At 40.3% G+C, this 16,111-nt stretch overlaps 1 protein-coding gene across 3 annotated transcripts in view; it reads left to right on the top strand.

The window, feature by feature from the left end:
- The window catches only part of adamts7 (a disintegrin-like and metallopeptidase (reprolysin type) with thrombospondin type 1 motif, 7), a 201,964-nt gene that overhangs the window by 114,651 nt on the left and 71,202 nt on the right, over positions 1-16,111 (top strand). For all 3 annotated transcript variants that reach the window (XM_078944241.1, XM_023952917.2, XM_078944242.1), the window contains exons 12-15: positions 3,559-3,728; positions 3,804-3,937; positions 6,522-6,642; positions 8,047-8,291. In XM_078944241.1, coding sequence (XP_078800367.1) covers positions 3,559-3,728; positions 3,804-3,937; positions 6,522-6,642; positions 8,047-8,291 — 670 coding nt within the window. The remainder of the gene's footprint in view (positions 1-3,558; positions 3,729-3,803; positions 3,938-6,521; positions 6,643-8,046; positions 8,292-16,111) is intronic.

Below are 16,111 nucleotides of genomic sequence, written 5' to 3'. Positions count from 1 at the left end.
TTGAAATGGGTTCATGAGTAATGGACTGCTGCTGGTGTCAAAGATGTGAGAAAAGTCACACAGATGTTTGCTGGACATGAGCTTCTGCTGTTGGATTTCCTGTTTCAAAGCTCTATTGGACCAGGATTGAGGATAAAAAATAAATAAAAAAGTTGGTTTGTTGCTCAGTGGTGAAAACTTGTCTTATAGCTGAAGTACTTAGCATTTAGCTTTTTCCCCCCAAAATCTTAAAGTCAGAAAGTATAAAGAAGATGCGCAGTATTAAAGTTACTGTCCACTGATTTGCTCATGTCCAATCATGTGCATCAAAGCTGCAGACAGTGCTTATTATTGGTCAAAGTCTCCCTGCAGTCCCCATTTGATCTATTTTAAAAGCTTTCCAGTGGTCTTATAAATCTTATTATGCCAAATGTATTTAGCCAAAATCAAAAAGTGTTTTTTCAAGACATGGTTTCTGCAGAGCTGCAGCAGTACATAAAAAAATTCACCTCTGAGTTGTGGGCAGGACTGTTGCGCAGAGTAAGCCTGTCCGAACTTCCCAACCTATCATTACCAGTGCAACAAAAAAAAGGTGAGCGATATTGGAGCTATCCAGACATACAGTTTTGATCCAGATGCCAGCTCAGACAAGGAAAACAAAGACATGAATCTATTTGTCTATGTGTGGATGCATAAGAACAGAGTGGAGCAGGGAGCTTGTTGTAGTAACTTGTACGTCACTCCTAAAAGCTTTTGACAGCAGCATTTTTTCCTCTGCTCCTAAATCTCTATAATTTGAAAAAGGAAAAATGTTAAAATGCTATTGTAATCGTAATATTCTTTCTATATGTCCCAAGGTATATAATGCCACAAGAGTATGTTAAAAACACAATTTTCATCAGAGTGAGTCTTTAGCTAACAAAAGCATTTCTGGGACTGACTGGTCACATCTGATCTAAATTCAATAAAAATGAGTTTAGTAAAGAATATGGTATGACAAGTGTGGCTCTACAGCAGAAAGCTCTTATCTGAACCACCTGTTCTTCCTGAACACCTACACAGAGTCACATACTGATAACCTCCACAGTGCATTGCTGCAGTAATTCATGCTAAAGGAGCATCAACCAAGAAAAAAGTGCTTTAGATGTTTGTGCTTTTAAAAACTTATGCTATGTAAACATTTTTGATTAGGCCTAAGTATCATTTGTTTTCTATGAAACTTTCATTTAAAATTGTATTAACTGTAAGTCACAATTATTAAAATAAAATAAAAATCAAACGTCTTGGGCGCATTAGACACATTAGACTGTTACAGTGTATAATTCCACATTTTAAATTGTTTGATGAAAACAGTTGTACTTTTTTCTGTAGAAGTTTTATTGCGATGTTCCCATAAAGGTATTATCATTTGCTGTTTACAGAAACACAGAAGTGCTCAATTTGAATTCTAAATTCACACACCTGTCTAGGGCAAAGATGCAAAAACGTTTGTGCAGCTTTTGAAGCGGCCAAAGCCCTGTTTTAGTTTTCATCTGACACTTTGCAGCAGAATATGCTCAGCTTTGCACAAACAGCGCCTCAGAGTTTATTAATCCATAGAAAATTACTGAAACCAACAAAATTAGGAAGCAGAGAACAAAAGGGTTCAAAAGATGTTGGAAGAAAGCAAAACGGTGCAGTTTATGGTTTCCATGTTTGTATTCTCCAACATATTAATAAAGGAAGACACAGCTGTGAACACCAAACCAGATAAAGCTGTTTGGGAGAAACCAAAGCTTTTATTAATTGTGGTGCGCTCAGAAACTCTCTGCTGAACTGACAGAAGTCCCTTTTTCCTGCTGCTTTGAATTTTTCTTTTCAGAAGTTTCTAGTTTTATTCTCTTTACTTTTAATATGGCACTTCATGTAAAGAAAATGTAAGTTTAAGGTTAGGAATATAGGAGAAGACATAGCAACAGTGTGTCATTATTTTAAGCGGTAAAATCCTAGTTACATTTTTCAATTTTTCGTTCTGCTTATCATGTTCATTTAAACTTTAATAAACCCTTAACGCACTTTTTTTATGCCTATTTAGTATTTGTTTGATTGATTTAAGTATTTATTTGTTTATTTTTACATAAATTGGGGTTCCAGCTCATGAAACCCACATAAAAAGAATTTCAAAAATCAGAATTCTATGGAGAAATCTTTCCACATTCTGCAGGAAATAAATGCCATTAAATTGCTTCAGTTCGGTTCATTTGAATCGGTTAGTTCAAAAGGGGCCCAAGTCCTCAATTTTTCAAAATAGAGATATTTTATGTTCTATGGTCTTCAAGGGAAAAGCTATCTGATTATGTGCAAAAAAGTCCCAAGTCTGTTTTAATATATTGACTATGCTTGACATTTAAAATGCATTAAGTGCAAAATTCCTGGACTTGGGCCTCTCTTGCATGGGTTTGGCTTTATCCCATAGATGGCAGCACTAGTTATCCAATATGGCAGCGCCCCTGTTTAATTCAAGAAGGGCCCAAGTCCAGAGATTTTAGTTTGCTAGTCCTTTGAAATTATAAAAGTGAGGTGCTTCATATTATGGCATTTGTAAGCTATGAACTGGTGCTAAATCTGGGTAAAGTATTAATTCTTTGGTGTAGCCTCCCTTTAAGCTATGCAATTAAAATCATTTCCTGGAAAGACAAGCCTCTCGGACTTGAGCCCCTTTTGAACTAACCGATTCAATTCAGTTATGGGTTGTGAGAGGGGGGGGGGGGCATCCTGATCCACACTACAGATTGGGTGGTGGTGGTAATGCTGTTTGCCAAGCACCAATAAACCACAGAAAACGAAGAAGAAGAAGAAGAAGAAGAAAAACAAAAAAAAGAATCCAAAATCACTGCAACAGTCGGGCCGAATGTTCTACAGGACTTCCTCCTTTCAGAACCTGGCCCTGCCTATACTCTTGAAGTATTGAAGATGGACATGTCAATTTGAAAATACATTGCTTTTTTCATGTTTTTGATCTGATTATAATCTCTGTTTTTAATTTTTTTTGCAAAATTATGAGGTAAATTGTAATTTCTCCACAGTATTCCAGTTTTCTGAAATTCTGTTTGGAATCCCAATTCATGTAAAAATAAACATATACCTAATCAATTAAACAGTGAGCCCTGAATGTATATTCTATAAAAGTTTAGCTTTCTGAATTAAATTGAAGAATTAAATACACTTTTCAATTATATTCTAATGTTTTGGAAATGTTCTGTACATATATTTACATATTAGAATGTTGGATAATTGACATTATAAAAGGTTGTTCAATCTAATTTAAGTAATTTCCTTTAAATTAAAACAATCAGCAAACGTGTTGCAAAAGCTGCTGGATTTAAAGCCGTTTTTGTGTTTTTAGATGATTGGTTTGTTTATAACTTTAAGTTATGTTAAACTTTAAAAAGTGTCATGAGGGCAAACTGTATGAGAGCTACTGAAAAGGAGTGACTCAATGTGCCATTTTTAAGTTTAAACTGTGAGTATCCCTGTGAACATTTCCTGTCGTGGGTGGTTGTAACATATATTTCAATGAAATCCTTGCCTGTTCTGCAGCCCAAAGCACAGAGGGAAGTATTGTCTTGGAGAGAGACGGAGGCACAGGATCTGCAACTCAGCGCCATGCCCTCAGGGTGTTCCCACCTTCAGAAACATGCAGTGCAGTCACTTCAATGCCCTCCCTTACAAGGGCAAATTCTACAAGTGGGAGGCAGTCATCAACAAAGGTGACCTGAATTCAGCCTATGCGTCTCCTTGTTTATTTCTGTCTAACTTGTTCTTTTTTTTTTTTTTCCTCACAGTCAACCCCTGTGAACTGCACTGTTGTCCAGCGAATGAACACTTTTCAGAAAAAATGCGAGATGCTGTCACTGATGGCACACCGTGCTATGATGGAAACAAAAGCAGAGACGTGTGCATCGACGGCGTCTGTCAGGTATCTCACTGCTCCTCACTGCTCACTGCTGTTGGTCTTACATCGCTGTAAAATAACCTTCAGCGCGTTTTCTCTTCAGATGACTGTTGAACATTTGACATTCTGCATGATGATGAGCATGCTGATGGAAAAACGTTGGGGATGGGGGACTGCTATCGTTTTAGATAAATGAATGAACAAGCTGCTATCAACTTAGGGTAAAATGTCAGTCACCACAGAAAGTGTTTGTTTTCTGGGTGGACAGAAGCCACACAAAGAGGACTCTGACTTCATGACATTTTGTGACATTTGTATCAGTCCTGCGTGTTCCTCTAGTAAATCTCCAGCTTTGTGTGTTAAAAGTCAACATGAGGCACGCTCCAATTGATTTTATTTCTTTTTTTTTTTGCGCGTTTTCACCCCTTTATGTCTGGTAGGGGCTTTAATTGAACAATATGTTGGTTTTATTTTTTATTTTGTCATTTACAACAAATAAAAGCCACTGAATCCAAATGGAATTACATTACGACACTATGCAAATGTGATAGCCATCCCTCATTACTTACATTTTCCTCCAGAGCAGCCAGGCTGTATAGTAATCTTTCAGAGTGCTCGGATGCTGTACTTAATACTTTGCATTTTTTCTTTGGAAACCAGCCATCACCAGATGATTCAAAAGTGATTCTTTATTGGGTTTTCTCTTTTGGACCACACAAAGGAGAAAGCCCTTTTGTTCAGACAGAAAGCTTCGTTCTAGCAGTTCTGAAGTCTTTTTATGCCAGAGTCATTTACAGGTCAGTTTTGTGTGCCTGAACAAGAAAACTCGAGGTGTCTGTCTGAAACTTCAGTGACGGGACACACGTCAAAGACTGTGAGAAACCCTGACAAACCATCACAGTAGATCCCTTTAAAATGTTACAGCATGACACACAGCAGTTGTCTGTCACAAGTCAGTTTCAACAGGTTTAACACACCTCCACTGAAGATTCAGAGGTGTGTTCAGATAAAGAGAGCAGACTTATGACAGGCACCCAATGCATGATGGAATATTCCCAGCAAGTTTTAATTTACAGCAGAGAAACAGAGGCATGATTGATAAATCAGCTATACTAAAGAGCTTTATGTTGAAAAGAGGATGCTGTTGATCCTCCTTAGCTAATTCTACAGTTTGGCTGCACAAACTAAAGGCTCCCCTTTTGATTTGTTTTGGAACAAAATATAATAAAGCCAGTGATTTGCAGTTTTGAATGTTGTTCATGATTCTTTTCTGTGACTCATCAGAAAGTCGATGAAGACTAGACTCATTTCGAAAATGATTAGACGAAGGCTTTTCAGAAACTTTTGCTTTGCTTCTTATTTTATTCGTCTTTGTAAAAGTAAAAAAGGAGCATGTATAAAAGCAAACCAAGGTTTTTACGTGATTTTAAGAAAATTTCCCTGTTAAAATCACTTCAAGGTTTCTTAAAGCTTTAAAAAACAGCAAAAAAGTGTTCCTGGAAAACAGTAACGTCGACAAACAGTGAACACAAAAGATAACACTTTATGATGCTAAGGTTTAGAAGTTGTGTAAAATATGCTTCTTAAAGAAATTCCTTGCATAAATGTCCTTCAGGTGTGATAAACTGTGGAATACAGTATTTCAACAGATGTATTATGCTATTAATAAACAGGTCTGTGGTCAATATTGTTTGAATTGCTTAAAAAGTGTTCCTACTGTTTTTTGATATGGTAAATTGGAGCTCTCTTGACCTGATGCATTTTTAAGGTATTTTGATCTTTTACCGTGCCACAGTGTCACAAATGTAAATGAAAATACCTTAAAATTAGGCTTTTTACAGCAGTTGTTTGGTAAGGAAATAGTTGCAATTAAAATAGAGTAAATAATTGAAGTTCTTGGTTTATTAAATGGTAAATGGCGTATATTTGTAGAGGGCTTTCTAATTTCCTTGAAGGCCCAAAGCGCTTTACAGTCACAAACCCATTCACCCATTCACGCACACATTCACACACTGGTAGCGGCTGTGCTGCTGTACACTGGCACCAACCTTCCACCAGGGGCAAGGTGGGGTTCAGTGTCTTGCCCAAGGACACTTCGACAGTGTTCGGCAGCGGAGCCGCCGCCAGTGTGTGAACGGGTAAATAGGTTTGTGACTGTAAAGCGCTATGGGCCTTCAACGAAGGTAGGTGCCACTGCACCACGGTCGCACAAAAAAGATCATCGCATCACAGAAATATTTTGTTTTACCCAATTCTTTGAGTACTTGAGCATTGAAGTAGCATTAATTGGGTTTGTGTGTCTGTCACATAGTTAGTTTGGGTTAATGTTTTTTTTTTTTATGAGAAAGTTTTGCCACTGTAAAACAAATGCCAATGTGAAGAATTACTGACATACATGTAACGGCACACTGACGTCTTTTGAGTGACACTAATGCACAAACACCATTTTTAATTTATTCTGCAATGTGCAGTCAAAGGTACTTACACTTTTTGTTGTTTCTCACTTTGTTTTGGGTTTCTTAGAACTTTCATCTCATAATAAAATAAGAAAATGCAGGATTTATGACATGTTTAATTTTGTGTCTGTGTGCATGTGTGTGTGTTACAGACAATTGGTTGTGATTTTGTAATAAACTCAAATGCGGTGGAGGATCAATGCGGCGTTTGTAACGGAAATGGCTCCACCTGCACAACTGTGAGGAGAACCTTTGAGGAGAAGGAAGGACTGGGTACGTTCTAACACACATTTTTTAAGGAGTCCTAGATTCGAGCAAAGAAAACATCTGCTATAATTTAGAAAATGAATTAAGTTATCACTGCATCCCAGCTGCTAAAAGAATGAGTTGTCTGAAGACTCATGAAACAGAAGATTTAGAGGCTCAATTAGTTGAAACTAAATACTTTAAAAAAAAATTGAAAAGAGTTGGATCTAAACGCAGAGTCAAAATAAAAATGGTGCAAAAGAGTGAATGACAGAAAGGAAAGCAATAGACTCAAAAACTATCTTTCAAACTTGAACTCATGACATTTTTTAGTGTATGTAAACAACAAACTTGAAAGAGCTGAGGTTATTACGAATTAAAATACGATCTATTTTAGATAAACCAGAGAGCAGTATAATGACTTGACCCGTGAACCAACCAACCAAGACAAAATCAATAAAGAGCTTTTTTTCTGCTGCTTATTGCCTAGGGGGTGTAAAACACAATATTATGTTTTTAATATTGTATTCTAAACCATATGGTTAAGCAGACAGTTAAGGGGGAAAGATGCAGGCACAGGAAAACAGTAGCTGTAGAGAAAACAAACTACAAAAAAAAAGGTAAACACAGCATGACCTTGTCTAACAGGAAATGCCCTGTTACTTAAGGTTAAAGACCCCCTCCAATAAAAAGGGTATTTTTGGAGTTTTTAACATCTTGTAGTATTTTTCCTCACAATGGAGGGCATATATAAAAGATTTTAAGACTAAGCCTGGGTTTCGGAGTATGTCTTGATTAAAATCATGATTGACAAGGAGCAGATAGAAACCTTTGGTTTGAAAAAGCTGAAGTCTATGACACATGTTAGATTGTGTTTGTAAGGGTCTTTTTGCTAGCAGAGGAGAATATAAACAAAGGAATGCTGGGAAATCAGCATTGAGTTACTTCTGTGCCAATGTTCCCTACCACAACCCAGAGGCAAATATTTTAATAAGCTCCTGCTGCGCTGCAGAAACTATGTCCTAGAATAGCTAAAAGCTGCATTATCATAATTTAAAAACCACTGGGAATGGATAAAAAATAGTTGAAGAGGGACTTAATGGACTTTTATGCTTCACTTGTCTTTGGTAATTGTAAAAAATAAAACTGTTTTGTAATTTCAAAAACGAAATCTTAGTTTGTGATTTTAATTGCCAGCAATTAATTGAAAGTGTGTTGCACAAACAATAACATAGGAGTTTTTTTTGGGACATGGGAGACAGTTTTACTTGAGATGAAACAAGAGTCATTGCATTACATATCGTCCTTGTTTTTTAATAAATCTGCAGTGTTTGTGATGTTTCACCTTCGTAGATCTTCATATTGTGCTCATACTCCACAATTCTACATATCAGTACTTGGTTTCATGTTTCTGTATTTGATGTCCTTTAGGTTATGTTGACATTGGTCTGATACCAGAGGGTGCTAGAAATATCCTGATCAAGGAGGTGGCTGAAGCTGGGAATTTTTTGGCACTACGAGGTGACAACCCCAGCAGGTATTTTCTGAACGGTGGGTGGACCATTCAGTGGACTGGGGAGTACAAAGCTGCCGGGGCAACCTTTACCTACGAGAGGGCGGCACAGCTGGAAAATTTAACCTCCCCCGGGCCCACTCTGGAGCCATTGTGGATTCAGGTACGATGAAGCATGTTTTGAACGTCTAAGAACAGAAGTTGGCTTCATGATCACTCAAAGGAATTTGGTTCTAGAGCATCTGTTTCTATGTAATGTCCAGCAGATTTCCTTTTTATGTTCACACAGGATTCCAAAGCAATACTGTTTCATACCTCTTGTGCTTTTTTTGTATAAGCATAGGAAATAATAAAACAGATTTAATGTGTGTATACAATGTTTTCTGCACTGTAAGTGGCTAGTATTATATGACACAAAATCAATGAATGGTCTATTTCCAAACTTATGTTATTTATAAAGCGGACCAAACTATAAGGCACATTAACTGAAACAGAGTCAGACATTGTTAACTGCATTCACAGTAACTCTAGGACTTCTTGAGAACACCCTACACGCTAGCATATTCACAGGACCTGTAACTCCCAACCTTGTTTGCAACACATCATAAAACCGACTGTTAAAGCTAAAACAAACATTACTGTGAATACACGTAAAAAAAAAAAAACTGAGTCCGAAACGGCTACATGTTAGCTGTATAAGCATGTTCACAATAATGTCCAACATTGTTTGGAACTTGTAAAAAAACGACTAACACTCTAATAAGGAGAGATCTTGAAAGTGTGATTGAAAAATTTCAGAGTGAAGCATGAACAGCCAGGTATCTTTGGCGGTTGGGCTCTGGGCCAAAGTCATGTTTATGATGAGCTCGGACCAAGTGAAGAGACCCCCAAGCCCAGACGCTGATGGTGGTTAAAGCCAGACTACTCTGAATTGAAGAGCCAGGAGTAGAACCTGACGGAGGTGGGCCGCCGAGATGTCTGGAATGCGCATAAGCAAACATTTATGAATTTAAAGCCAGGGATTTGATTCTGATTGGCTGTGAGGAAAATGAGCACTTTCGGTATTGGCTCACAGTGAAAACCAATTGATGAGTGACGTGTGGAGTGATGAATCAGCAACCCTGCAAACCTGAAGATGAGGTTGATCTTTCTTATTAAAATTGCAGCAAAGCTTCACTTTGACAGTCACCATGAACAACCTGAATTAATCCATATATAAAGACCTCCTGATTATAAGGCGCACCTTTTTGGAAAAAAAATAAAGAAGACTTTTAAGGTTCCCTTATAGTGCAGAAAATACAGTAATGCAATGCTTGGGTTTTGTTGATATTCATCATGATCCATCCTAGTAAAAAGTTTCCAGGATTACATTGAAGTGTCCTGAAGACATCATTTCCATTTACATCCTTTTTATGTCCTTTTTATCTTGTAAGGAGTATCTTAGTGTGGGATGAGGTTGTTCCTGTGAGTGGGACACTTCAAACCAAAACTCTTTCACTAATAAAGTAATGAAAGATGTTTGCTGTAGGGCCTATTGCATAGTTATAATATCTCTTTTCTGGCAGTTCAAATAAGTCTGCATGATGGGAGAATCTATCCTTCTGAACACACTTCATCTACCAACCTTGAGCAAAATCCTTTCCATGTCAGGGGCAAAATTTGAGAATTTGCTTTTTTTTTCCAGCAAATGATTGTTCAATTATCAGTAAAATTGCAGGCACAAATGGTACGTTTTTAAATAATGCCAAAAGGAACAGTATCCTACTGATCCCGACACAAGGACCTTATGCATGCCAATTTTCAATTTTCAAATGGTTCCTTCAATTTAAAGGGACATCATCCAAACATCACTACCAGATCTGAGTCCTTGATTGGTCAAAGTTCAAATCGGTTTAAATTTTAAAATGCGTTCAATGGGTGGGCATTTTGTATGTAGTCCAAAAACAAACTTAAAAACTTGCATGACAACACGTGAATGTGAGAGTTTTGAGCGCAGAAGCCTGAAGTGTGGACGCCCAAAAAACACAAGTACACTTGTTTATATAGACTTTTTTCATGGAAAGTAGTTGCTTGAACATGTGTTGCTGAGGCCGTTGTGAACATAGCTTTACAGTTCCTTTGAGGCTTGCATGGCAATCTTAAGGGACGTCATGAAATGTAGTAAACACGCGGGTGTAGTAAACATGGTGCGTTCACTGGCCCCTTACTGACTGGTCGCATATGCTGCATGCATGTGTGGGTGTGCATGTGATACATAAATGCCTATAGGATGCCCATGCAAACTATGTTATGATGGTGTAATTTCCTAAATTCACGTTGTGCTCAAGGAGCGTTCACTTATCTCTTGAAGAGCACTAACGGGCCCATTGTGCACTACACAGGGTTTAGACGGTTGAAAAACGCCTGCGTCTCACCTACTTCACCCTTACTTACCCTTTCATGCAAAAATTTGCGTGAACAATTTCTCTTTACTGGCTCACCGAGCGGTCTTACTATCTTGATCAGTCCTGCAGACCAGCTGTGTGCCCCCTGCAGGTTTGCCCATTCTTTTGCACGCAGACAGTCCGTATCCACCCAAAAGGGTAGTTGGGACTAAGGGCTAACTTACTAATATGCAACTCAACCTGCAGGAAAAAATATCCATAGTGGTTTTTTGATGCATCAGGTACAAATTACAAAAGACAATTAAAGCTACAAGTAGCATTTAGCGGGCCCGAGCACGTGCGACCGCATGGCACGAGCGACCGCCCCGTGAGCAACGCCCTGCTCGAGCCATTCTCGTCGTTTTTTCTTGTCCATTCTGGAGCTCCAAGCTATTGTTAATACGACAGCAGCCTGGGGGGGGGGGGGGGGGGGGGGGGGGGGGGGGGGGGCTGTAATCTGTTGCCTTAAGGGACAAAGACTTTTGCATATAGCATGAAAAAAATTCAAGCAATGATGATAATTGCTATCACTGTCCCTAAGGATGAGAACAATAGAACTCATTCAATTTCCACTACAATGTCTAGATGAGTGTCAGCTATGTCTGATAACTTGGCCAATTAGCTGGACCGGGATCTTGCAAAGTGCAGGTGGTTAACGTCCAGTGTAATGAGTCTGTGGACGGCAACAGTACAGCATAGCTTTTGGTTTCCACAAGAGAAGAACTCCTGACACATCTGCCCTAACAGACAACTACAAGAGGAGTTGAAATGTATAACACGGTGAAGGAGTTTTTGTGCAGAAAAAGGTACAATTAGAAAAGCTGGTAGCAGTGACTGCAGATGGGACTCCTGCTATGATCAATAGACAAACAGGTTTCATCACTCACTGTAAAGCTGACCCAGACTTTCCAAAATGTCTGCATTACTGCTGCGTCATTCACCAGCAGGCCTTATGTGCAGAAGTGATTGGCTCTGGACATATAATGACTCTTATTCTGAAAATCGTAAACAACCTCAGCTGCAAAGCAAAACAGCACAGGATTTTTAAGGTGCTATTGGAGGAGATGTCTGTTGAATATGGTGAATATGAACATTGTGAATCTGAACTTGCATTCTTGACTGACATTACTGGAAAACTAAACCACTTGATCTGCGAGCTGCAAGACAATGGCAAAACTATTTTTTTTTGACCAGCCTGCCTGAGCCAGTGTTTTTCTTGTGGGGATCTTTTCTGCCAGGGCTTGTCAGCTTGGTCAGTGGATGTTGCTGCAGTTGTCTCCCTTGCTGGGACAGCTGGAGTTAAACACAGCAGCTCACGGCTCTGAAGTGGACCCCGTTGCTGTCCCAGTCTGGATGGGCACTGTGGCGATGTTCCAATGGCCAGGCTGGCTCCTGGTATAAAGAGATTCCCAAATACCATTTCCTAACCGCAGAGCCAAGGATGTGTTTACATGTTTAGGTCAAAAATGTGATGGACAGCTTCATTTTGTCTAAACATGCCACCCTGTTATTAATCCAGTTGATATGGTTCTCCATCTGTGTCTAGGTGATAGAAAAGCATTTTTTTTTATATTTACAGCTCTAAGCAAACAAACAGTTGTCTATATAAAAGAGCTTTTACAATTGTGCACTTTTAGCAGGTCTCTGAGTTCATGTGACCAATGTATGGTGGATTTTCACAGACCTTGTTTAAAACTGAAGGTGAGAGAGACTTAGAGAAATGGCTTCATTGTTCTGGAGTTCTTTGTTTCATCCACAGAAGAGTAGAATTGGTGATTGATTTTGAAAAGCTGATGAAAAAAGTATCTTTTCAAATTGCAATTTCTAACTTGGGTTTTACATTTTGTGTTCCATTTTTGTGCTTTATTTGGGAAGCATTTGTTATTTGTTTGGTGTTTTTAAGGTTCTGCAAATATACACATCATTTTTTTAGAGACATTTGTTATCAGTTGTGTTTGTTGATTTGTAGTTTAATTTCATTGGATGTATAGATGTCGTGTGGGGGGGGGGCTCGACAGCAGGTAGGACCCAGGCGCAGAGACGGGAGGCAAACGGGTTCAGGGCAAGTGGGTTTATTTAACTAACAAAAAGCGCTGCAGAGCAGGATGACAAAACTAAAAACAAAAACTTACTGTGGCATGGCAAGGGACATGGACGCCAGACAAGAAGACGTGATCAACATGAGCAGAAGTTAATGGACCAGCACAGGAGGAAGGCAGAGACAAGACTTATATACAGACAGGGCAGACAAGACACAGGTGAACACGATTAGGGCAGATGGGGACCAAAGGAAGTAAAACTCAAGAAACATGACAAGACAGGAAACCTTTCAAAATAAAACAGGAAACAGAACCAAACAAGACAGAACAAGAACTAAAGCGAAAAAAAAAGACAACAAACTGAAACCATGACAATAGAAAGGAAAAGAAGTTCAAACATTGATTATAAAAAAGGATATAAGAGATAAAAAAAAAGAAAAAGGAAAAGAAAAAAGATAAAATATTGATTTAATTGCATTTTGAATGAATAAAAAACAATGATTAATAGAATCAGAAATCAGAAAAAGTTTTATTGCCAGGTTCAGTAGAGCGCACTTTACAAAACGAGGAATTTGACTTGGTGTATAGTGCAATTAAGAATAAGTTAAAAATTAAGTTAACAACAACAACACACTATATACAGTAGAGTAAGGTGAATTAAAGTGGGAGCACAGATGGGCTGGGATGGTGGGGCCTGTAAGTGGCACCGACAGTCCTTTGGTGGGCGGGAGGGGGGGTCACCTGGGGGAGTTGGGGTACTGTTCAGCAGGCTGACTGCAGTGGGGAAGAAGCTGTTCTTGTGGCGCGAGGTCCTGGTCCTGATGGACCGGAGCCTCTTGCCAGAAGGGAGGGGCCGAAAGAGATTATGTCCTGGATGAGAGGGGTTGGCTACAATCCTGGCTGCCCGCCTCCAGGTCCTGGAGATGTGCAGCTCCTGGAGAGACGGGAGGTGGCAGCCGATCACCTTCTCTGCTGAGTGGATGACGCGTTGCAGCTTGGCCTTGTCTCTGGCCGTGGCCGCAGCGAACCAGACTGTGATGGAGGACGTGAGGGTGGATTCGATGATGGCGGTGTAAAAGTCTACCAGGATCTTTTCAGGGAGGTGAAACTTCTTCAGCTGCCTCAGGAAGTACATCCTCTGCTGGACCTTCTTAGTGATGGAGCTGATGTTCTGCTCCCACTTGAGGTCCTGGCTGATGATGGTTCCCAGGAAGCAGAAGGACTCCACAGAGGTCACCGGGGAGTCACAGAGGATGACAGGGGGGAGGGGGGCTGGGGCCTTCCTCAAGTCCACTGTCATCTCCACTGTCTTCAGAGCATTAAGCTCCAGGTTGTTAGCGCTGCACTATGACACCAGCCTGGCTATTTCACTCCTGTAGGCCGACTCATCTCCGTCAGAGATGAGGCCGATGAGTGTGGTGTCGTCAGCAAACTTCAGGAGTTTGACAGACAGGTGACCAGCTGTGCAGCTGTTTGTGTACAGGGAGAGTAACAGGGGTGAAAGGACACAGCCCTGGGGGGAATCCGGTGCTTGTGGTCCGAGTATCTGAGACGAGCTTCCCCAGCCTCACATACTGCTGTCTGTCCGTCAGGAAGTCTGTGATCCACCTGCAGGTGGAGTCAGGCACATTCATCTTGGAGAGTTTTTAATACTAAGTCTAGACAGATTTAACACAGGTTTTTGGATGAAAAAGGATTTTTTATAAATCATCTGTTACACTTTTAAGTCTGAAAAAAATATGGAAGGCAGCAAACACAGATCCCTACCGTTTTTAATTTTTTTGTGCTGATATTTGAAAGATAAGTTATGCAAAAAAATAGGTGTTTGCAGTTTTGCCTAAAAAGACGTTTTCGGACCTTTTTGGATCAAATGTTGTCTAAAAGTTCACCTGTAACTTCAATCATTCTGAATTTTTTTAGGAAAACTAAACCACTTCAACTGTGATCTGCAAGGCAATGGTAAAACTATATTTTTTATGGAACAGCCTGCAGTGTTTCTTGTGGGGATCTTTTCTGCCAGGGCTTGCCGGCTTGGTCGGTGGTTGTTGCTGTTACCAATCCAGTTGATATGGTTCTCCATCTGTGTCTAAGTGATATAATCAGAATCAGAATCGTTTATTGTCATTGTACATGGGGATACAATGAAATTGCAGCAGCCTTGGAGTGAAGGAGTTACATAAAATAAAAATAAAAATAGAATAGAAAAAGAAATACTGTATTTACAACTCTTAACAAAAAATGAACAATATGGACAGAAACTGTTAAATATTAAATATTTGTGAATAAAATAGAATGGAATTACATGAGTTGCTGTGAGCACAGCTTAATAAATATCAAGTTATTGCACAGTGACCTGGTTAGACAGTCAGGATATTGCACGCATTGTAGTAAAATTAGAGTGAGGTGTGGTTGGTGGACGTATGTGCATTCCGTATGATAATTGCCTGTGGAAAAAAGCTGTTTCTTAGTCTGTTTGTCCTGGTTCAGATGGACCTGTACCTCCTTCCAGAGGGCAGCAGTTCAAACAGAGGGAAAGCAGAATGGGTGGAGTTAGTGGTGATGCTAGTCACTCTGCTGAGGCAGCGAGACTGGTAAATGTCCTTCAGTGAGGGGAGGGGGCAGCCGATGATCCTCTGCGCTGTCTTTACCATTCTCTGGAGACTCTGCCGTTCTGCTTCAGTGCAGTGGGAAAACCACACTGTGATGCCATAGGACAGAATGCTCTCAATGGTTGAGCGGTAGAACGTTACCAGCAGCTCCTGGCTGACGTCGTTCCTCCTAAGTTTTCTCAGGAAGTGCAGGCGTTGCTGGGCCTTCCTGATGACAGTCATGGTGTTGTTAGACCATGTGAGGTCAGCAGAGATGGTGGTGCCCAGGAGGGTGAAGCTGTGGACCCTCTCCACACAGTTTCCATCGATGTAGAGTGGGGGTGGATCTGTTCTGTTTTTTCTGAAGTCCAGGATGATCTCCTTGGTCTTGGTGGTGTTCAGGATGAGGTTATTAGCCTGACACCACCTTGAGAGTTTCAGGACTTCGTCTCTGTAGGCCGTCTCGTCGTCCCCAGAGATCAGCCCCACCACAGTAGTGTCGTCTGCAAACTTCACCACGGTGTTGCTGGTGTGGGCTGGTCTGCAGTCTGCTGTGTACAGTGTATACAGCAGAGGACTCAGCACACATCCCTGTGTGGAGCCTGTGCTCAGCGTCCGGGTGGAGGAGAGGTGGGGGTCAAGTTTGACTGTCTGTGGTCTGTTTGTCAGGAAGTCCTTGATCCACGAGCAGGTGAGTGGGTGGAGTCCTAGTTCAGACAGTTTGTTGACCAGAATGTCAGGAATGATTGTGTTAAAGGCTGAGCTATAGTCCACAAAGAGCATCCTGGCGTAGGTGTCTCTGTGTTCCAGGTGGCTCAGCGCAGTGTGGAGGGTGATGGAAATGGCATCATCCGTTGATCTGTTTGCTTTGTAAGCAAACTGGTGGGGGACGAAGATTGGAGGGAGGGAGTCTTTGATGTGTCCCAGGAGCAG

This window comes from Oryzias latipes, chromosome 3 (genome assembly GCF_053564925.1).
Source record: "Oryzias latipes strain Hd-rR chromosome 3, Olatipes_Hd-rR_3.1".
Lineage (NCBI taxonomy): Eukaryota > Metazoa > Chordata > Actinopteri > Beloniformes > Adrianichthyidae > Oryzias > Oryzias latipes.
Note: the sequence above shows the minus strand (reverse complement) of the source record. Positions and strands in the feature narration are given on the sequence as shown.